General features: G+C 50.4%; 1 protein-coding gene across 1 annotated transcript; it reads left to right on the plus strand.

The window, feature by feature from the left end:
- Positions 1 to 431: 431 nt before the first annotated feature.
- On the plus strand, positions 432 to 20,810 carry vps35 (VPS35 retromer complex component). Its single transcript, XM_068742629.1, is given in 20 exon segments — positions 432 to 486; positions 2,418 to 2,513; positions 3,168 to 3,264; positions 6,010 to 6,133; positions 7,201 to 7,377; positions 9,876 to 10,095; positions 10,680 to 10,763; positions 11,063 to 11,172; positions 11,423 to 11,519; positions 14,027 to 14,175; positions 16,459 to 16,666; positions 18,553 to 18,586; positions 18,589 to 18,711; positions 18,858 to 18,978; positions 19,065 to 19,245; positions 19,424 to 19,663; positions 19,749 to 19,778; positions 19,780 to 19,893; positions 20,184 to 20,316; positions 20,319 to 20,810. Coding segments are annotated over 20 exon segments (2,385 nt in total). The 5' UTR covers positions 432 to 483; the 3' UTR covers positions 20,363 to 20,810.
- Positions 20,811 to 22,302: the final 1,492 nt, after the last annotated feature.

The raw sequence follows: 22,302 nt of genomic DNA on the forward strand, positions 1-22,302 counted from the left end.
CTTCCGCTTCGGCGAGGGTAATAAATATAAATTACTCCACAGACGCAAAATAACAATAAATTAAAGACACGTAATGTGTACAACGTAGGTGGACAAAAAAAAAAGGGGGGGGGGGGGGGGGTGACCCGGAGAGAGTCGTGATGACTATCTCCGTTTCTGCCCCCCTGAAAGGTGTGTGTGTTTTTGTTTTTGTTTTATCACGTGACTCGATTCCTCTTCCGGACCCAAGTCATTCATGTACTGTAACTTGTGAAACACTGACCGCGCCTGTTCTCTAATGGACATATTACGAGCGGACCCTGAAGGCAGCATTGACTGTTCTCTAATAATGGACATATTACGAGCGGACCCTGAAGGCAGCATTGACTGGTCTCTAATGGACATATTACGAGCGGACCGTGAAGGCAGCATTGGCTGGAGTCACATGACAAGCCGCCCTCTCCGACTGGTCTGAGGAACGTCTCAATAATAATAATAATAATCATGGTAAGCGCCTTCCCGAGTCGGATCTGTGAATAACAGCGTGTTTTCAGTAACGTTCAATGGAACGATTGATTTGACTTGTTTATGAGAGCGGACGTCAGTGTGGCCTCGCGCTCTGACAGCGGCTTAGCAAGCTAGGAAGGGTTAGCAAGCTAGGCTAGCAAGCTACGAAGGGACTGTATCAGAGCAGCTAGCTGCTTATTTTATATTACCCTCTGTACCAACAAGACGCGGTTTAATTCGTCGCATTATATGACGCAGTTCGGATTAAATGAGACGCAAACGCTGATGTTTGGCTCGTGCGTGTGACAGTGTGACAGTTAGCATTGTCGTAGCGGCTGTTAGCATGCTCAGCGGTGTTTCCGTGTCGTATTTCTCTGGAGCTAAATGTTTTGGTTCGAGCTCGTTCCAGCGCTGGACTGTTAGCAGCTAATTGTTCCAGCGCTGGACTGTTAGCAGCTAATTGTTCCAGCGCTGGACTGTTAGCAGCTAATTGTTCCAGCGCTGGGCTGAAACTCCAACCAATGATTGCGGGTGGCGCAAACATGTCGCGTCACGACCGAAGAGTTGTGCGTCCTTCTGGCGTCGTTGCTGAATAACGCTGGAACAATTAGCTGCTAACAGTCCAGCGCTGGAACAATTAGCCGTGTGACGTGCGTTTTCTCCACCCGGCTGGCTGTGTGGACGTACGTTTTCTCCACCCGGCTGTGTGTGGACGTGCGTTTTCTCCACCCGGCTGTGTGTGGACGTGCGTTTTCTCCACCCGGCTGTGTGTGGACGTGCGTTTTCTCCACCCGGCTGTGTGTGGACGTGCGTTTTCTCCACCCGGCTGTGTGTGTGGACGTGCGTTTTCTCCACCCGGCTGTGTGGACGTGCGTTTTCTCCACCCGGCTGTGTGTGTGGACGTGCGTTTTCTCCACCCGGCTGTGTGTGTGGACGTGCGTTTTCTCCACCCGGCTGTGTGTGTGGACGTGCGTTTTCTCCACCCGGCTGTGTGGACGTGCGTTTTCTCCACCCGGCTGTGTGGACGTGCGTTTTCTCCACCCGGCTGTGTGGACGTGCGTTTTCTCCACCCGGCTGTGTGTGTGGACGTGCGTTTTCTCCACCCGGCTGTGTGTGTGGACGTGCGTTTTCTCCACCCGGCTGTGTGTGTGGACGTGCGTTTTCTCCACCCGGCTGTGTGTGTGGACGTGCGTTTTCTCCACCCGGCTGTGTGTGTGGACGTGCGTTTTCTCCACCCGGCTGTGTGGACGTGCGTTTTCTCCACCCGGCTGTGTGGACGTGCGTTTTCTCCACCCGGCTGTGTGGACGTGCGTTTTCTCCATCCGGCTGTGTGACGTGCGCTTTCTCCACCCGGCTGTGTGACGTGCGTTTTCTCCACCCGGCTGTGTGACGTGCGTTTTCTCCACCCGGCTGTGTGACGTGCGTTTTCTCCACCCGGCTGTGTGACGTGCGTTTTCTCCACCCGGCTGTGTGACGTGCGTTTTCTCCACCCGGCTGTGTGACGTGCGTTTTCTCCACCCGGCTGTGTGGACGTGCGTTTTCTCCACCCGGCTGTGTGGACGTGCGTTTTCTCCACCCGGCTGTGTGGACGTGCGTTTTCTCCACCCGGCTGTGTGGACGTGCGTTTTCTCCACCCGGCTGTGTGGACGTGCGTTTTCTCCACCCGGCTGTGTGGACGTGCGTTTTCTCCACCCGGCTGTGTGGACGTGCGCTTTCTCCACCGGGCTGTGTGGACGTGCGTTTTCTCCACCCGGCTGTGTGACGTGCGTTTTCTCCACCGGGCTGTGTGACGTGCGTTTTCTCCACCCGGCTGTGTGACGTGCGTTTTCTCCACCCGGCTGTGTGGACGTGCGCTTTCTCCACCGGGCTGTGTGACGTGCGTTTTCTCCACCCGGCTGTGTGACGTGCGTTTTCTCCTCCTGGGCTTGCAGCCGACCACGCAGTCTCCTCAGGATGAACAGGAGAAGCTCCTCGACGAGGCCGTGCAGGCTGTGAAGGTGCAGTCGTTCCAGATGAAGCGATGCCTGGTAGGCTGACTCCGGCTGAGACGCATTCACACTGTGTTGTGACCCGTTTGTTGTTTGTCTGACTGACCACTCACATTGCTTTATACACCCTACCTGGCTACCGGGTAGTGCATCGCTCAGCACGAATTAAACACTCAAGACCGAACCTTCCGATCCTTTCGCGTGTCGTGTTTAAGGATTCGACTGTTCTAATGCAAGCCGTGTCTTCGTCCCTCTGCGGACGTCGTACCAGCATCACACACACACACACACACACATCTGTGTGAAGGCAGGACGGGACTCCTGACAACGACATGAGCCCCAACGACTCGGGCAGCAGCTAACTCGGGAGAAGACGGCACAACCGTACTTTACCCAGCTCATGAGATTATTCCCCCGTCTGAGGACATGCTGACATTCTTCTTTTTGATTAGCAACGGAAGGAACATTGATGCCGCCTTTTTGTTGAAAACAAATCCGTCCTACATTGAAGGGGTACCCCCAACAGTGTGAAAGGAAATCAATAGGAGCGATTGGCCCCAAACGATGCCTTAGTAATACAGCCTAAGATGCTTCCTGTATATTCGGCTGGTCGAATAAATTCCAACGCAGTAATGTGTAACTGATCTAAAGTCTTTATTGTGATTATTGATTTGAGTGTCGTCTGGTCTGCAGGACAAGAACAAGCTGATGGATGCTTTAAAACATGCATCCAACATGTTGGGTGAGCTGCGGACCTCCATGCTGTCGCCGAAGAGCTACTACGAGCTCTGTATCCTTCAGCAGTTGGTGGTTTCCCTCGTTGATGATGATGAATATATTTATTAGAATGTTAGAGTACAAGTACAGTCACACAGTAGCATGTATTACAGTACAAATAAAGTCAAACATCCTGTCTAGGAGGAGCATTTCTAAAGAGCCCTTGCGGTCTTGTTTCTATTGAAAGTCCTTCGTACATAAATCGACATTTAACAGTACAATTTTCGCAATACAAATAAAAATAAAACCAATATTAAATTACTCAATTTATGCAAAATAACATTAGAAAAAAAAAAAAAAAGAAATTACACCACAGATGTAAGATGACAATGAATGACAGTAAATTACAAAGACACTTAATATGTGCAACGTAGGTGGACAAAAAAGGGGGTGGGGTTAATTGAGTGAGTCGTGATGACTATCTCCGTTTCTGTCCCCCTAAAAGGTGTATTTTTAGGGCCGTTTTGAAGGAGGCCAAAGAGGTGCATGTTTTGAGGGCAGGAGTCAAACAGTTCCACCCTTGGGGGGCAGTATTGTAAAAAGATGATTTACCCGTGTTAGTCCTATGGGAGGGGGTGATCGGGTTGTTGTTTGAGCTCCCGCTGGTGTTGAGATTGGGGTGATCAAACGTTTTGACTCGCGGGCCACAATGGGTTCTAATGTTTGAGAGGGGCGGGGCCAGGAACAGATGGATGGAGCGTTTGTGTGAACTAATATAAATGACAGAAAAGGAATTGCATGAAAGGATTTGGCCTTTTACAGGCAGCATAACAGGAAAAGGTCAAATGAATGAGGTGAAATTCTAAGAAAAGGTCATTTAATGATAGAATTTGGACAAGTTCGGCGGGCAGGATCAAAAAGCCCAACGGGCTGTATGTGGCCCGCGGGCCGTAGTTTGCCCATGCCTGGTTTAACGTCTTGTATCGGTGGGATGCCAGTGATTCAGTATAAAGAGGAAACGGCTGTAGAATAATCGGTTGTGCAACATGTAGACACTGGTAGCGAGGCAGCAGGTTCTTCTTTCCAGGCCCGTGCCCTCGGTGTTTAAGCAGTACTCGCATCTTCTCAAGGGAGAAAAGCAGTTTCTCCCTTGAGCCGGTCCCAAGCCCGGATAAATGCAGAGTTTAACCAGGAATGGCATCCGGCTACAAACGTGTCAAAAATTGAACATGTAAATAGGAAAGTCAACAACCGCTAGCGGCGCTGTTAACCCACGGGACGCTGCTGGAAGCTGGGTTACTGTGGGTCGAAGAAGAGGAGGAAGAAGAGGAGGAAGACGAGTGCGTCAGCAGCGAGAGAAGAGGGAATGGAAGAGTTCAGGACAGAAGAGACTTTGAATGCTGGGACGATGACGGGAAAAGCTAGAGAGCTGGTGGACATGATGATGATGAGGAGGAGGAAGGTTGATGTGTGTCCAGGAGACCAGGAGGAAAGGAAGCAAGGCTAGAAGCTGAGGAGCAGGATTCAAGTTGTTTATAATGGAGGAGAGGAAAGAGGAAGAGGAGGAGTTATCTTGAAGGAGGAGTTGGTGCAGAGTGTTCTAGAAGAGAAGGAGAAGTTCTTACGCTCCACAGGTAGGAGGTGAGTTAGAGGAGAAGGAGAAGTTCTTACGCTCCACAGGTAGGAGGTGAGTTAGAGGAGAAGGAGAAGTTCTTACGCTCCACAGGTAGGAGGTGAGTTAGAGGAGAAGGAGAAGTTCTTACGCTCCACAGGTAGGAGGTGAGTTAGAGGAGAAGGAGAAGTTCTTACGCTCCACAGGTAGGAGGTGAGTTAGAGGAGAAGGAGAAGTTCTTACGCTCCACAGGTAGGAGGTGAGTTATGGCAAGGAAGAGTACCACAGACGCAACGTTAGCGTTGATGCTAGCAATGTAGAAGTACAGGAAAGGTCAGAAGGAGCTGCATCGTGTCTTTGGAGATCTAGAGAAAGTCTAGGACAGGGTGTACAGAGAGGAACTGTAGTACTGCATGAGGTACTGTAGTACTGCATGAGGAAGTCTGGAGTGGCAGAGAAGTATGTCAGAGTAGTTCAGGACATGTAGGACAGTTGTAGGACAGCAGTGGGAGTAACAGGGGAGTTTAGTGTAGAGGTGGGATGCACCAGGGATCAGCTCTGAGCCCCTTTTTGTTGCCATGGTGATGGACAGACTAGCAGATGAGGTGAGACAGGAAGCTCCTCTGAATATGATGTTTGCAGATGACATTGTGATCTTCTTGAACTTCACAACAAGACAGCATTTGAAACTCTCCAACAGCTGAAAAGATGGAAGCAGGTTTTAACAGAAGACAGATCAAAAGCATCCCATGGTCTCGGCTTTCTCTTCCAGCTTCATGCGTCTGCAGAAGACGGTATTTAAAGATGAAATCTTCACTGTCACTTCGAAGCTGAAAGCAGGAGGAGGATGAGTTTGCTCTGGTGCCTCGAGCTGAAACCAATGAGAACCTCCGTTTACCTGCGACCCAGAAGCCGTTTGAAGCAGCAGAGGGAGCAGAACTGGCTGCAACAAACGGCCCATCTGATCAAAAGTCACTGCGTTTTCATTCATCTTCTCTCATGGATCTTTTAGTTCCATTCAAGCTCTTACAACATCCTCATTTTTATGTACTTTTGCTCCTGAGCTGTACAGAATAGAATTGTGACTGGATAGCGAATCTTCGCTTTGAGCTCAAATGTCTTCGGTGGTTCTGGTCTGTCTTTGGTGACCTCCGCGGCCTCGACCCGTTGCAGTGGTTGTGTCTCGCTCCCTAACAGTACTTTTAGATATGGCGATCTCTGACGAGCTCCACTACCTGGAGGTGTACCTGACAGATGAGTTTGCTAAGGGACGCAAGGTGGCGGATCTCTACGAGCTGGTTCAGTACGCCGGCAACATCATCCCCAGACTGTGAGTCCGCTGGTCTGGGACCGTCTGCTCACGCTTTTGGACCGATGCAAATTCGTTACATCTCACAGCGGTGTCAGTTTGTATTGGACATGTTAGCAAAATTACATTTCAGCGAAAGGTAATTGGGATTTAGTCCACAAGTTATCGGACGCCAGGTCGATCAGCACCGGTGCTGGAAGCGCTTTAATCCTAAATGTGACGCCGGGTTCTGATCTTTGAGCGCTCTGTTCCGGCGCTGCTCTGGAGCGTTCCGTCGTACGCCCAGCGTTGAGTGTTGGATGCGTTGGATCAGCACATCTGTCTTCTCTTTCAGTCTCTTTAACAGAAATTGAACAACGTGTAGATGAAGCTAAATGACTTGAGCTCTTCCGTGAAGCCGGAAGCACTTGGTTGTTTTTGGAGCTACGACCATCCTGCTGTTGACTCGGGGAGGTTTCCTTCTGGCGCTGTTCCCCACGCAGTATGGTGGAATCAGCCTCGTAGATTGGCCGTTCTGGTTTAGAACTGGCTGTGTAGGATTAGTACAGTTATTCTCATTGAGTCATGGAGGACTTTAGCGATAGCTGCATTCAGCTTACACGGATGTGCAAACACCCCAAATGCACCGTAATCACGCGTGTGAAGCCAGGCGCTGATGCGTGATGAGCTGCTTCCTTCCCCGACGCCGATGGAAGCAGGTCGGATAAAACTCGAGCCCTCCCTTGGTTCCGTGTTCTTTGCAGGAATACTCAGAAGGAACTAGCGCTGAAATCCTTTGAGTGTCAGACGTTAACTCAACCACAATAAATGTTGCTAGAGGATATTTCTCTGTGCAAATTCTTCAGCATAAAAGTTCCCGGGGGAATCGGAGTGTTATAAATTGGTGCTGTGACCTCGATTTGCATCCCCTAAAAAGTTCTCGTACCCCCCAGGGGGTAGTTCTTTTGAATTAAACTCAAAATATATTTATGGGTGTTTTATATAGTTAATTTCACTTGAGAGCAGAGATTGAAGTTTGTTCCGAGTCTTTGGACCTTTTTGTGATGCGTGACATGCTTCAAACGTCAAACGTGTCCCTCTGTCCACAGCTACCTGCTCATCACAGTGGGCGTGGTGTACGTTCGCTCCTTCCCTCAGTCCCGCAAGGACATTCTGAAGGACCTGGTTGAGATGTGTCGTGGAGTCCAGCACCCCCTCCGGGGGCTCTTCCTCAGAAACTACCTGCTGCAGTGCACCCGCAACATCCTGCCAGACGATGGCGAGCAGTCAGAGTAAGAATGACCTGCTGCATTCACAGCGCAGCAGATGCACCGAATGAGGTGCACAAAGCCCCCCCCCCCCCCCCCCCAGAGCTCCAGGCTTTACAATCAGTTACTTGGTAAATGAGTCTGTCGGGAGCTTCCTCAGCTGCTCCAGGACGTGTCTGATGAGGGATTGTGGTCCACAATTATATTCTAATCTATTCTAATTCCTAAATATCAAACGTGTTTGGCACAAACGGAATGTTTCTGATGAGTCAGATAAGAGGTTCAATTCATAGATGGCAGTTTTCCACTAATCCAGGGGTCGGCAACCGGTGGCTCTTTAGTGCCGCCTAGTGGCTCCCTGGTGCTTTTTCAAAACAAATGGAAAAAAATTAATTAATAAAATTAATATGGTTTCTGTAGGAGGACAAACATGACACAAACATTCTTTACGCCTTCCAATGCTGTAAAAATGTGTAGAATAAATATTACATTTCAACACTTGCTTCAAAGCCTGCGACACATCAGCAGGGCGGGGCGCCAGGCAGGTGGCTGCTGTAAACAAACCGGCGGGTGTGTGATGGGCCATGGACCCCCCCCAAAGGTAAAAAGAGAAACACAACTGAGGAGAACAGAGGATTCAACGATTCTTGGACCGAATCATTTGCATCCATTGCCGATGCGGAAGGATTGCCTGAATGTTTGCTCTGTAGCGAGAAGTTATCAAATAACAACAAGAGTCATGTGGAAAGACATTTCCAGGGAAAGGCTACGTTTGCAGCCGAGCAGCCAGCTGGGAGTGAGAGAAAGTGTGATTGCGTCACTGCATGGATCATGCTGATTGACTCCTGCAGCGTGTACTGTACCTTTAAAATCTCAAAATGAGGCTGATAGATCTAAATAGATTTAAAAAGTGGATTGCATCTCCAAACTCCACCACTGCTGCAAGTGTTGCTGCAACCCGAGAGATAATAATATCGTACTGAAGTTAAACTTGATGCGTCATTCTCCACAGGATGCGCTGCAGGAAAATAAACATTTCATCATGAAGGCTCATTATGTATTCGTAACCAACTTAGTCATTTTGATAGGAGGCTAATATAGATAGATACAGCATGTGTTGCCTTGATTATAAGGATTTTAATATTTTGCGGCTCCAGACATATTTGTTTTTTGTTTTTTTGGTCCAATATGGCTCAACATTTTGGGTTGCCGACCCCTGACCCAATCGATGGATTTCTGACGATTTTTAATCGATTCATTCATTTTCTTGAAGACGAGAAAATCGTAATCATCTTTGTCGTCCTCTAGTCCTGTCCTTTGCATCGTCCTCCCCAACACCAGCCACTCTCATGTCCTCCCTCACTACGTCCATGTCTCTTCTCCTGGGTCGTCCTCTAGTCCTGTCCTTTGCGTCGTCCTCCCCAACACCAGCCACTCTCATGTCCTCCCTCACTACGTCCATGTCTCTTCTCCTGGGTTGTCCTCTAGTCCTGTTCCCTGGCAGTCCCATCCTCAGCATCCTTCTACCTATATAGTCCCTGTCTCTCCTCTGGACATGTCCAAACCATCAAAGTCTGGCCTCTCTGACCTTGTCTCCAAAACGTCTAACCTTCACTGTCCCTCTTGTTGTCTCATTTCTAATCCTGTCCAACCTGGACACTCCCAAAGAGAACCTCAGCATCTTCATCTCCTCCACTTCTAGCTCCGCCTCCTGTCTCTAAGCCGTCCATCATGGCTGTCCTCACCACTGTCTCTAAGCCGTCCATCATGTCTGTCCTCACCACTGTCTCTAAGCCGTCCATCATGGCTGTCCTCACCACTGTCTCTAAGCCGTCCATCATGTCTGTCCTCACCACTGTCTCTAAGCCGTCCATCATGGCTGTCCTCACCACTGTCTCTAAGCCGTCCATCATGGCTGTCCTCACCACTGTCTCTCAGCCGTCCATCATGGCTGTCCTCACCACTGTCTCTAAGCCGTCCATCATGGCTGTCCTCACCACTGTCTCTAAGCCGTCCATCATGGCTGTCCTCACCACTGTCTCTCAGCCGTCCATCATGGCTGTCCTCACCACTGTCTCTAAGCCGTCCATCATGGCTGTCCTCACCACTGTCTCTAAGCCGTCCATCATGGCTGTCCTCACCACTGTCTCTCAGCCGTCCATCATGGCTGTCCTCACCACTGTCTCTAAGCCGTCCATCATGGCTGTCCTCACCACTGTCTCTAAGCCGTCCATCATGGCTGTCCTCACCACTGTCTCTAAGCCGTCCATCATGGCTGTCCTCACCGCTGTCTCTGAGTCTTATTTTTATTGAACATGAAAGGGTTTAGACCAGTGAGAATGCTCGTCGCGTTTCACTTCACGAGAAGCAGCAATTGTGGACTAAATGTGAAAACGATTCTCGGGCCGAGGAGCCTGTCGGTGCTTTCGTTCATAGAGGTACACGATTGAGTGTGTTGGTCGTGTTCACATGTCTTCCCTTAATGCTTCGACTTGCATCCTGGTGCTGTGCTCTAGGGGAGCAGAGGAAATGACTGGCGACATCAACGACTCCGTTGATTTTGTCCTTTTGAACTTCGCTGAAATGAACAAGCTGTGGGTTCGAATGCAGCATCAGGGCCACAGCCGGGACCGAGAGAAGAGAGAGAAGGAACGGCAAGAGCTGCGGATTCTGGTGGGCACCAACCTCGTCCGCCTCAGCCAGCTGGAGGGGGTCAACGTGGACAAGTACAAGCAGGTATTTGTCCATTCCCCCCGTGAGACGCAGATCCAAATGCTGTTTGCTTGTGTTCTGTCTGTAGTGTAGTTTATGGATCATAAGATCCGTGTCCCAAAGTCCAGATCAAAATCATAACCGGCTGCATGCAACCTCCTTAAAGCTGAGCCGGACCTGCTCGGAGGCGGTCCTGAAAAGCCCCCGTCTTCTCACGCGGCGCTCTCCTTGGGGGCGTGTCTCAGTATGCAGCTGCTAGTAAAGTGGCAAGGCTTGACCCAGCTGTGATGGATCCGGGTCTTCCACGCCTGGGTTGTCATCGGTTTCACACTAGAGGCTCAAAGCCGCGGGGACGAGCTGATCTTATTGATCGCTTGGGCCTTTTGTTCAGTCCTCTTCTCTGCGGTGTGCATGTTGTATGTTCTGTCGTGTTAAACGACCACACAAGGTTCTCCCTGTTTCATCTCTGAGTTCTGATGGCTGACTGACCACTAAACAAACTCGACTCCTTTTGATCTTTCATGTGATTTTGACTCTGCGTTGTGACGACATGTTCCACGCTGAGAACGGACGTGTAATTAGAGGCGTTCTTGGTGCCTGTTCCACAGATCGTTCTTCCTGGCGTGCTGGAGCAGGTCGTGAACTGCAGAGACTCGTTGGCTCAGGAGTATCTCATGGAATGCATCATTCAGGTAGATTCATTTTGGGGCATGTTGGATCTACGATACGTGATGCTTCCACTGAAACGCGGGTCAGACGGAGCAGGATGAACTGCAATCGTTCAGCTAATGTGCTCACCGAGATCAAAGATTTTATTTTTCTCTTGGAACAACTTCTCTCAAAGTTATCAATAAAGTAGTAATTGGCTCTGATAGGCAGCCGGTAACCATGGCACCGCCCAATCAGCGTGTTTCAGTCGTGCTAACGATGAAACGGCCCCGTCGTACGGACAGCGGGTCCCGTCTCACCTCGACATGTCCCGTTCCCGAAGGTTTTTCCAGATGAGTTCCACCTTCAGACTCTGAACCCGTTCTTGCGTTCCTGCGCGGAGCTGCATCAACACGTTAACGTGAAGAACATCATCATCGCCCTCATCGACAGGTACGGTTGGGCTCGCCTTCACTGTGCACCTTCCCCTGGTTGCCAACGGCAACGCTATTATAAGTGTCTCAAACTATGGCGTGTGATCAGCTGACACGTCTCGTAACCCTCAAACACTTAATTATTCGCTCGCTGTCTGTCCCGTCCACGCGCGGACGGCCGGGTGTTCTTCTGGGGGGGGGGGGCAGGGTAACAGACGTTTACTTTGGCGTGAGACCGGAGCTAATAAAATGACTGTTTTCTTCTTCAGACTCGCTCTGTTTGCTCATCGAGAGGACGGCCCTGGCATTCCCGCTGACATCAAACTGTTCGACATCTTCTCCCAGCAGGTGGCCACTGTGATCCAAGTGAGTTGCTTCAGGGCGACTTCGTTTCCTGGGTTGGGGTCGGGGGAATTCAGCGAGTTGTTAGAAAGCTTTAAATAATGACGGTCCGGTCAGTCTGGAGGTCGGGATCCGGTAAAGCCGGCTTCGTGAGGGAGAAGGTCTGGACGTGATGCCAGAGGCAGATCTCCCACGCACAACGGCGACAGGCATCAGACGGTCTCTTTTGAGGACGGAATGGATTTGATGCTGGAGAACGTAAAGAGTGATAAACAATAGTTTGAGCTGCTTTAAGTCGTGGAGGGGAGTTCGTGGGCTCTTGTGCCAGCTTAGCACAAAACAAGCTTCACGTGAGTTAAGAAATGCAAAAAAGAATGAGAGTATTCCTCAAAGCAGTGTTTCCCAACCTTTTTTGAGCCGCGGCACGCTTTTTACATTTACAAAATCCTGCGGCACACCACCAACCAAAATGACACAAAATGACACTCTAACACAGTACATATTAGATTAGATGAGCTTTATTATAATACATATAGTTAATAATATAGTTTTTTAATGTATTTATACTTAGTGGGAAACCTGGGGCTGTTTTGATGAACTCAAAATGGATATCCTGCAGTAATGGTAGAAAGACACACACAAAGCTCTTCCTCATCAGCTCTCAGTCTCTCTGTTTTTAGTTTTTATTACCGTCGAGCTTGAGAAGCTCAGCTCACACAGATATGTGGTTGAAAACAGGAGCAATGTCAGAATAGCTTTGTTGGCTAGAATGGGGAACTCCTTGGCACCAAATCATGTGCATTGTGTAAAATTAGCTACTAATGTAAAAACATGCAATATATCAAATGTTTATTAAATGTCTTTATTTAAATCCTCTTTGCACTGCTAGCTACAAAAACATATTATATACCGTATTGGCCCGAATATAATACGACCCCGGATATAATACGACCCCCTCTTTTTCAAGACTCAAGTTTGAGAAAATACTTTTTGAACACCAAATTCAATTTTTATACAGAAAATAATTACAGTACATCTGAAACAAATGAATATAACAATAAATTCGAGAGAAAAAGCATGTTATTTTGCCACATTCAAATCATGCAAAAACTGTCTCACAATCTTAATGTCTGAACATTTAAATATGTGAACTAAAGCGCAATCACATTTGTAAATGAACGGCTTCTGGTTTTTAAAATGTAAATAAACCAATCTACTGTGATAAAAAAAACAAAATTGCAATAACTGCATGAACCATCAAAGTGAAGTCTAACTGGGGAGATCGTTGTTCTCCAGCACCTCCGGGGTTAACTTCCAGACCACGCTGGGGACGAAGGCTGAAGCGCAGCAACACAAGATGGACGCCGGCCAGACGTGCTGAATCACTGAAGCTGCTTTATTTTACTTGCACTGTTAAACAAAACTCTGTTTCCTCCTATTGCTCGCATATCTCTGTCTCCTAGTTCTCTCTGTTGCTGCTCTGCACGCTCTCTCTCTTTCTCTCTCACACACTCGCTCGGGCGGGACACGCCCCAGCTGGACATGCTCACACACACACAGACACATCTCACAACATATGAATAAGGAAAAACATCGTGTTATATTCGGGCCAATACGGTAATATAAAATACAAAACCAAACACATCTCACAGAGAACCAGGTCAAATATCTGCATGTAAATCTCTAAAACACATCAAGAAAGCATAAATTAAAAAGTGCAAAAGATAAAGCAGCATCAGGTAACAGTTCTACTGTTTTACTGAAGATTGGCATCAAAGGAAACCGAGTGGCTCAGCTTGGAGGGGCTGATCCTTCTGTTATCATCTGTCCTGTTCTGGAGACTCTCTCTGGGGGGACAGTCTCCGTGCCATTGCGTGTGTGAGACGTGGGTAGACTGAACACCTGGACTCCCACCAGCTCCGTGGGTCTGCACTTCTTTGGATAAGCGGCTCCTCAAGATACGATCTTACTTTATTTTATTTTGCCTTTGTGTCAACCGCGTTAAAATGTCTCCGGATTTTTCTACGTTTTCTATCGCTCGTTTTTCCCTCACCCTTTCTAGCGCGTCGTTTGTCTCTGGTCTAAAGTTCTCTCTCTCTGCCTCCCTTTCGTTTCGTCCGCTCGCTGTGCTGCATGTGCGTAACCCCCCCCCCCCTCTGCTCGTTGTGGACACGCACACGCCCACACACACATCTCGACCAATCACGTTAGACTTTAACATACTTTTTGTTTGGCTCACAATGACGGAAACCAGCTCCTGTCGTTCACTTCAAAGTCTGAAGAGCGATCTACGGGCGGCACAAACACTTTATTACAGCAAAACACCCGACAATGTTAATTAGGGGATATTAGAAAAATTAAAAATATTTTTTTTGGGGTGATATTGGAAACTTTCTCACGGCACACCTGACGATCTCTCGGCACACCGGTTGGGAAACACTGCCTCAAAGTATTGATCTACAATCCTCGAGCATTCATTCTGGTCGTTCTCGGACTGCTGTGCTTCGTTAAGCTGGTCGTTCCTCCTGCAGTCTCGTCAGGACATGCCTTCAGAGGACGTGGTCTCTCTCCAAGTGTCTCTCATCAACCTGGCCATGAAGTGCTACCCCGACCGGGTGGATTACGTAGATAAAGTCCTGGAGGGCACCGTGGAGATCTTCAACAAGCTCAATCTGGAACAGTGAGTTAACAAATACCTGAATCACGTATTAGTCTTCATCACTGGGGGGGGGAGAGATATGTCTGTGGGACGATGTGAAAGTTTAATGTTAATGCGCCCACGAGTTTTATACAAATGAATGTATATATATGTATATGTGTGTTCCATGGATTCTCTGAAGAATGTCTTTTGAGTTTTCAACGGTGAAAAATGCCGAAAAGAGGGTAATATCTAAAAAGCATTCCTGAAGACACATGTTTCAGAAAAAACAGGTACGAGCCAACCTGCAGGCAGTATTTTGCTTTGAGGTACGAGCCAACCTGCAGGCAGTATTTTGCTTTGAGGTACGAGCCAACCTGCACGCAGTATTTTGCTTTGAGGTACGAGCCAACCTGCAGGCAGTATTTTGCTTTGAGGTACGAGCCAACCTGCACGCAGTATTTTGCTTTGAGGTACGAGCCAACCTGCACGCAGTATTTTGCTTTGAGGTACGAGCCAACCTGCACGCAGTATTTTGCTTTGAGGTACGAGCCAACCTGCAGGCAGTATTTTGCTTTGAGGTACGAGCCAACCTGCACGCAGTATTTTGCTTTGAGGTACGAGCCAACCTGCACGCAGTATTTTGCTTTGAGGTTCGAGCCAACCTGCAGGCAGTATTTTACTTTGAGGTACGAGCCAACCTGCAGGCAGTATTTTACTTTGATGTACGAGCCAACCTGCAGGCAGTATTTTGCTTTGAGGTTCGAGCCAACCTGCACGCAGTATTTTGCTTTGAGGTACGAGCCGACCTGCAGGCAGTATTTTGCTTTGAGGTACGAGCCAACCTGCAGGCAGTATTTTGCTTTGAGGTACGAGCCGACCTGCAGGCAGTATTTTGCTTTGAGGTACGAGCACGCTTCCAGATACAGACTCAAGATGGTCGAGTGCTGCGAGCCCCCCCCCTGTTCAGTGTAAAGAGTACATTGATATGTACACTCCTCAAATAGAAAGATGCTATCAAGAACACACAAAAGCAGGACCAAGTGGATGTAAGAGTACGTGTGAGGTACAATTACAGTACGGTGTAAAGTGTCCACATCCCGCCCAACTGTCTCTCTCCCTCCTGCACGCCGCCATTAGCCGTCTGTCATAATAAAACTACATTTTATATTACAGTAATACTGTATCATTTATACCATTTTCTGTGTGTGTGTGTCTCCATAGCTATTTAAAAAAATCCGTTATTAGTGTTGATTTTGGTGCTCTAATTGGAATCTTATTTTATATGTGAAAAACTGATTTGACATACGAGCGATTTCAGTTACGTGTGTGTGTGCGTGTGTGTGTGTGTGCGTGTGTGTGTGCGCACATGCCTGCCGCCCTCACACATGCGTCTGGCCTGAGGGCTTGTTGCTTCGGAGACAGGCTGCAACCTGGATCCCCCCCCCCCCGGTTATAAAGTCAATGGAACATCGGCGTACATACCGTTCAATCCATTATAATAGAAAATACATGCACTATATAGCACCTATGGTTTATGTATATTATCTGTAGTACACATTACTATTGGAACAATACATCAGTCGGGGAAAGCCGAAGGAGAGTTGGAAATCACATTTGTTTGTGGAATACCGCGACCCAACCTCACCCGGACCGGGGCGGGGCCACCCAACCTCACCCGGACCGGGGTGGGGCGACCCAACCTCACCCGGACCGGGGTGGGGCGACCCAACCTCACCCGGACCGGGGCGGGGCGACCCAACCTCACCCGGACCGGGGCGGGGCCACCCAACCTCACCCGGACCGGGGTGGGGCGACCCAACCTCGCCCGGACCGGGGCGGGGCGACCCAACCTCGCCCGGACCGGGGCGGGGCGACCCAACCTCGCCCGGACCGGGGCGGGGCGACCCAACCTCGCCCGGACCGGGGTGGGGCGACCCAACCTCGCCCGGACCGGGGCGGGGCGACCCAACCTCACCCGGACCGGGGCGGGGCGACCCAACCTCACCCGGACCGGGGCGGGGCGACCCAACCTCACCCGGACCGGGGCGGGGCGACCCAACCTCACCCGGACCGGGGCGGGGCGACCCAACCTCACCCGGACCGGGGCGGGGCCACCCAACCTCACCCGGACCGGGGCGGGGCGAAGTGTCTCGGTGTGCGACACGATGTGGCGCTTAGCAACAAGCCGAGTTCTTGTTATCCTCAACACACACGTAGATGCAATGAGAATGAGCTAGCATCTAGCATTAAGGGTAACTAGCTTTTACATACACACTCCAACCGGCTCTCTTTAATGCTTGTCTCTGCGTTGTCCTCCTGTAGCATAGCAACCAGCAGCGCCGTGTCCAAGGAACTCACCCGCCTGCTGAAGATCCCGGTGGACACCTACAACAACGTCCTGACGGTGCTGCAGCTGAAGCACTTCCCTCCGCTCTTTGAGTACTTTGACTACGAGTCACGCAAGGGCATGAGTTGCTACGTGCTGAGCAACACGCTGGACTACACCACCACCATCGTGGCCCAGGAGCAGGTCAGCATCGGGGCGTAGCGCTGCCCTTATTTGTTCCTTTACATCAGTGACGTGCAGTCAGGGGAGGCAAGTGAGGCACAGCCTCACCTGTCATCATATAAAAATCATGTATTTGTATTATTAAAAATAATATAAAAATCATATAATATAACATCAGTTATATTATATATTTTATGATTGTTTCATTTTTAATAATACAATTAGTGCGTCACGTGTTCTTGTGCTCGGCGGCATTAAAATACTGCAGAATGAGGCCATGTGTAATACCGTCTCCAGCCGATAGGAGGCCAGTGAGTGATTCAGCGCGCTTATCAGCTGATCCGCTCGTTCAGACGGGCTTGTGAACACGGAAGCGCTGGCTGTCTGGATGTCTGGACATCAAGCAAGAACCCGTGTTTTCTGCTTTTCCTGCCTTCTTTTCTCAACTTCTGAAGATGTCTGGACTCGGATGGGATATTACGACATGAAGAATTTACCGAGAAGCCTCCAAACACGAGCAGAACCGCGCGTATTCATGGTCAAATTGCGGGACCGATTCGAGCAGAACCGCGGCGGACTGGGCCTGACAGAGTCCATTAGATGTGAACGAGTGTTCTGAAACGTTCTGGAGAGCATAAGCTGTCAAATGAAGAACAGCTTTTCCTCCGATATCGCTCGTTTATCTGTCGGTCTGCGCTCTCTCTCTCTCTCTCTCACCACTCACTCGCTCCGTGTCGGGGAGCAGCGTGTCCCTGTCCCAGCGGACAGACAGGGACACCCCCCCCCCCCTCATCCACACACAGACGCGTCTCAGAACATGTGTTTAACAGTTAAACATCAGTTAAACTTTAACTGATCAACACACGCATCCACACACATTCAACGCTGCACACACTGATACGCAGAGTTTCATAATTTCATTAAATCTCTTGTAAATACGCAGATTATGTGTGGTCGCCCCTTTTTGTCATAAACTGATGAGCCAGGTTTGTGACAATATGTAAAAAATGCTGGTACGAATCTTTAAACAAAACACGTTAAATGTTGCCAATCAAATGATGAACAAGCTGCAGGTTCATTGATTAGTAGATCTGATCACCTCACCAGACATGAACCTCAGCGCACGTCACTGCCGCACATGGAGCTTCAAAATGTCTTCCTCAATATCTCGGTTGATTAACGACCGATGTTTGGCACAATCGTGTTCGGTGGGCTCCTCGGTCGTACCCTGCAGGGTCTGTTGTCTCTGCAAAAGCTCTGGATCGGGATCCAGAAGAAACCGCCGTTCCAGAAAGTGTGCTTCTGAACTAACGGCATCAACGCGAATGCAACTGCTCAAGGTTTATTGTCATGGACAAGAAATCTCAAAATATGGATCAAATGAATGTAGCGCAATTTTGGGCTGAAATCGCCATATGGGGGGGGCTGGGGGGCTTGTCTAGTTTATCGGTGTCTCCCTCGGAGTTACAGAAGTGCAGATGTTGTTTAGGCCGGGCTAAGGTGACTACATTTGGGCGTGGCTGCTGCTGCAGACCTGGCCGGTGGGGGGGGGGGGGGCTGATAGACACGGAGCCTCTAATACAGGTCCATGGCTTGAGTTTCCCGCAGTAAGCCGGACGGCTGGACCCAACCTGGAACCTGACGGGCCGTTCTCATCAGGGCGTGGCTGAGTCCCAGAGATCAAACAGAACATGCTGCCTTTAACGGTCGCCTCCTCCCCTGTACCTTGTCGTGGTATTTATAGTCCGTCCTGCTTGGTTGGGGGGGCTGATGATCCGACAGGCTTTAAAAATAACGTACCGCTCTCCATACGGAACCATGAACAAAGTGCTAATGCTAACGTTGCTAACCTGTGCTGCTCCTGTTCTGTTCAGCGGCTAAAACCAAAACGATGTCGACCTCTCTAGGTGGACGCCATCTTGAGCCTGGTCGCGACGCTGATTCAGACCAGCCAGACCAGCCCGCTGACGACCCTGACCCCGAGGACTTTGCTGAGGAGCAGAGCCTGGTGGGCCGTTTCATCCATCTGCTCCGCTCCGACGATCCCGATCAGCAGTACCTGGTAGGTCATTGATTTCAATCTGTAGCTCCAGTGTGCTTCGGAGGTGTGAACACATTCGACTCGGTCTTTCATGCGACTCGTCTTGGGCCGCCGTGTCCTTCCTGAAGTCTCTGTTGGCCGTTTGAAGCGCACTTTCTGATTTGTGCTCAGATCTGAACACGGCCCGGAAACACTTTGGTGCGGGAGGAAACCAGCGGATCCGTTACACCCTCCCTCCGCTGGTGTTCGCTGCCTACCAGCTGGCCTTCCGATACAAAAGAGCGCCTCGCTGGTGAGCACCCCCCCTCCTCCTTACTCCCCATTGCCTTTGATCTTTTCATTCATGCGTGGAATTACTCCACCTGTGTGGCGCCTCAGGATGGACAAATGGGAAAAGAAGTGCCAGAAGATCTTCTCCTTCGCTCATCAGACCATCAGCGCGCTCATCAAGGCCGAGCTCGCTGAGCTGCCTCTTCGGCTCTTCCTCCAGGGGGCGCTGGCTGCAGGCGACATTGGCTTTGAGAACCACGAGACTGTGGCGTACGAGTTCATGTCACAGGTGGGACGCTGGATGAGGGGCAGGACCACGCCCTCGTATTTCAACTTGCTGCCTGTTTCTTTGTGTTGGTAAAGCTTTGATCCCGGTTACCTGGGAAACGCAACTTACCTTATTGTGATGTGATTGAATGTGCGACGCTAACGTTAGCTGCTGCCCTACCCCTAACCCCCCCCCCCAGGCCTTCTCTCTGTACGAGGATGAGATCAGCGACTCCAAAGCCCAGCTGGCCGCCATCACGCTGATCATCGGGACCTTCGAGCGGATGCGATGCTTCAGCGAGGAGAACCACGAGCCGCTGAGGACTCAGTGTGCGCTGGCGGCCTCCAAGCTGCTGAAGAAGCCCGACCAGTGCCGGGCCGTCAGCATCTGCGCACATCTGTTCTGGTCGGGTCGCAGCACTGAAACAAACGGCGAAGAGGTACGGCTCAGAACCGTCAACGTTCTGACGGATGGTTAATGGCATCCAAAGGATCCTGAACGCACTGCGGATGTTGCACCTCTAGATCCGGGATGGGAAACGAGTGATGGAGTGTCCTAAAGAAGGCTCTGAAGATCGCCAACCAGTGCATGGATCCGTCACTGCAGGTCCAGCTGTTCATCGAGATCCTCAACCGATACGTCTGCTTCTACGAGCGGGAGAACGACGCGGTAAGAGGACGCCAGCGTGGCTCGGAGGGGGAGGAGCTAAAGCCTCCTCCAGCCCTCAGTCGGAAGGTCCCAGTGATCCAGGATTATTGTTATTTAGCTTTGTTTGATGTTATTTCTTTTACACCTAAACTATCGGGCAGACTGGGGGGTGGGAATCGTGAATGTTACATAACTGATTGTATTTTTTCGCCTTGGAGGACAGCTTTATTTCCATTTAATGTAGCTCTGTCTCTAAAAGGTGTCCAAATGTCACCCCAGAGCTCTGACCCTGTCCCTCGTTCACCCTCCAGGTGACTGTCCAAGTATTAAACCAGCTGATCCAAAAGATCCGGGAAGATCTTCCCAACCTGGAGGCGAGTGAGGAAACGGAGCAGATCAACAAACACTTCCAGAACACTCTGGAGCATCTCCGCCTGCAGAGGGAGTCCCCGAGTCCGAGGGCCCGGCCTATGAGGGCCTGGTCCTCTGAAGCGAGGGTCCGGAGCCCATCCGTCGTTTTATGTCCTGAACACAACGGGGACGCCTTCCTGTAGGCAGAAATCTAAGTCAATGGCAAGACGAGCTCGCTCCTCTGCGTCTCGTCCGTCTCGTGGTCCCGTAGAAGCCGACGCCGCTCCTCGTCGCCCGCACGTCTCATTGTTCCGCGTTAGCCACCGTGCTAATGCTACTCCATGCTAGCCCCCACCCCTGAATAATCAGCCACGACCATGCAAACAGAGGAAGGGAAACGATGCCTGTAACACTGCACTGCAGCATTCTGCATGAACCCCCCCCCCACAACCACCCTGTCTGGGCTTCAGAGGAACTCTAACCGTGTTTCTGGACTTTGTTACCCTGACGCTGTACTTGCATGATTTTGTCTGCTTCTACCACGAGGCCTGCCTGGTTTATGATTTCATACGTTTCCACGGCACTGCAGTGTCAACGTCCATATTTTTTGTCAGCAGTGAAACCCTGTTGGTGGCTTTTCTGACGGATCTGTCGTGGAAGCGGCGATTCCTCGGGTTTGCGTGTCCGTGTTGATAAATGAGGACGGAACGTTTAGATTTGGGAATGACGCTTTGCTGGTCCGTCTCTCGACCGGATGTGATGAGGACAGTATTGTTGCCCCGCCGAAGCCGTATGTACCCCGCCTGTAGGCATAAAGGAAGTGGATCAAAGTGTAATTATCATTGTCATTTGCTGAAATATTAAAATTAACAATACATATTTGAATTGTGTTAATTTTACACAGTACATGCATATAATAAAACCTTACCGATATATCGGGTGGCTCGTTGTATTCCATGTGTCCTCCGTCGGGGCTCGTCGTTCCTCTTCATTCCAGGACAAACGGGTCCAATCCACTGGAATTAAAGGTTCTGCTCCAAACATCTCGGCGTCGGACCCGTTCTTGGGTATGGTAGTCATGACGATTCACAGCTGCTGAGACCGACAGACACTCCTCAGACTCCGCAGCGCCGCCTTCAGGTCTGGCAACAAGACCCTCTACAGCGAGGCCAGAGCAGGCCTGAGGAGAGGCATCAGGGGGGCCGGGGGGGCCAAGGGGGCCGACAAACGGAGGATTGAGGAGCACTTCGCCGGGAACAACCCGAGGAGGATGTGGCAGGGAATTCAACCCACAACCAACTACAAGAACAGCAACCAGGAGACTGAACGGGGACGCCTCGCTGGCAGAGGAACTAAATCGTTTCTTTGCCCGCTTTGAGGCCGACAGACCGGGCACGGTCACACCCCCCCAGCCCCCCCACCGATTCGCCTACAGAGCAAACCGCTCCACTGATGATGCCATCGCCACAGCGCTTCACACTGCACCGAGTCACCCGGACCACCGGGGGCACTACATGAGGATTACAGTTCAGCGTTCAACACGATAATACCGGACATTTTAACGGTTAAACTCTCCACCTGGATTAAGGACTTCCTGTCTGACCGCACCCAGAGGGTCAGACTCGGCTCCCACCTCTCCCCCACCGTCACACTCAACACCGGCTCCCCTCAAGGATGTGTATCGAGTCTGCTCCTGTACTGTGTACTGAGTCCGCTCCTGTACTGTGTACTGAGTCTGCTCCTGTACTGTGTACTGAGTCCGCTCCAGTACTGTGTACTGAGTCCGCTCCTGTACTCTCTGTACACCTACGACTGCACGCCAACCCATCCCTCCAACGCCGTCATGAAGTTCGCCGATGACACCGCCGTGGTCGGGCTCATCTCGGGCGGAGACGAGTCGGCGTGGTGCTCGGTGAATAACCTTTCAATGAACACCGAAAACTAAGGAACTCATCCTGGACTTCCATAGCCCAGTCCAGACCCGGCTCCGCTGACCATCATGGGGGGCTGCGTGGAGGGGGTCCCCTCATTCAGGTTCCTGGGGTCCACATCACCGACGACCTGTCCTGGTCTGCTAAC

The sequence above is a fragment of the Brachionichthys hirsutus genome, chromosome 1 (genome assembly GCF_040956055.1).
Source record: "Brachionichthys hirsutus isolate HB-005 chromosome 1, CSIRO-AGI_Bhir_v1, whole genome shotgun sequence".
Lineage (NCBI taxonomy): Eukaryota > Metazoa > Chordata > Actinopteri > Lophiiformes > Brachionichthyidae > Brachionichthys > Brachionichthys hirsutus.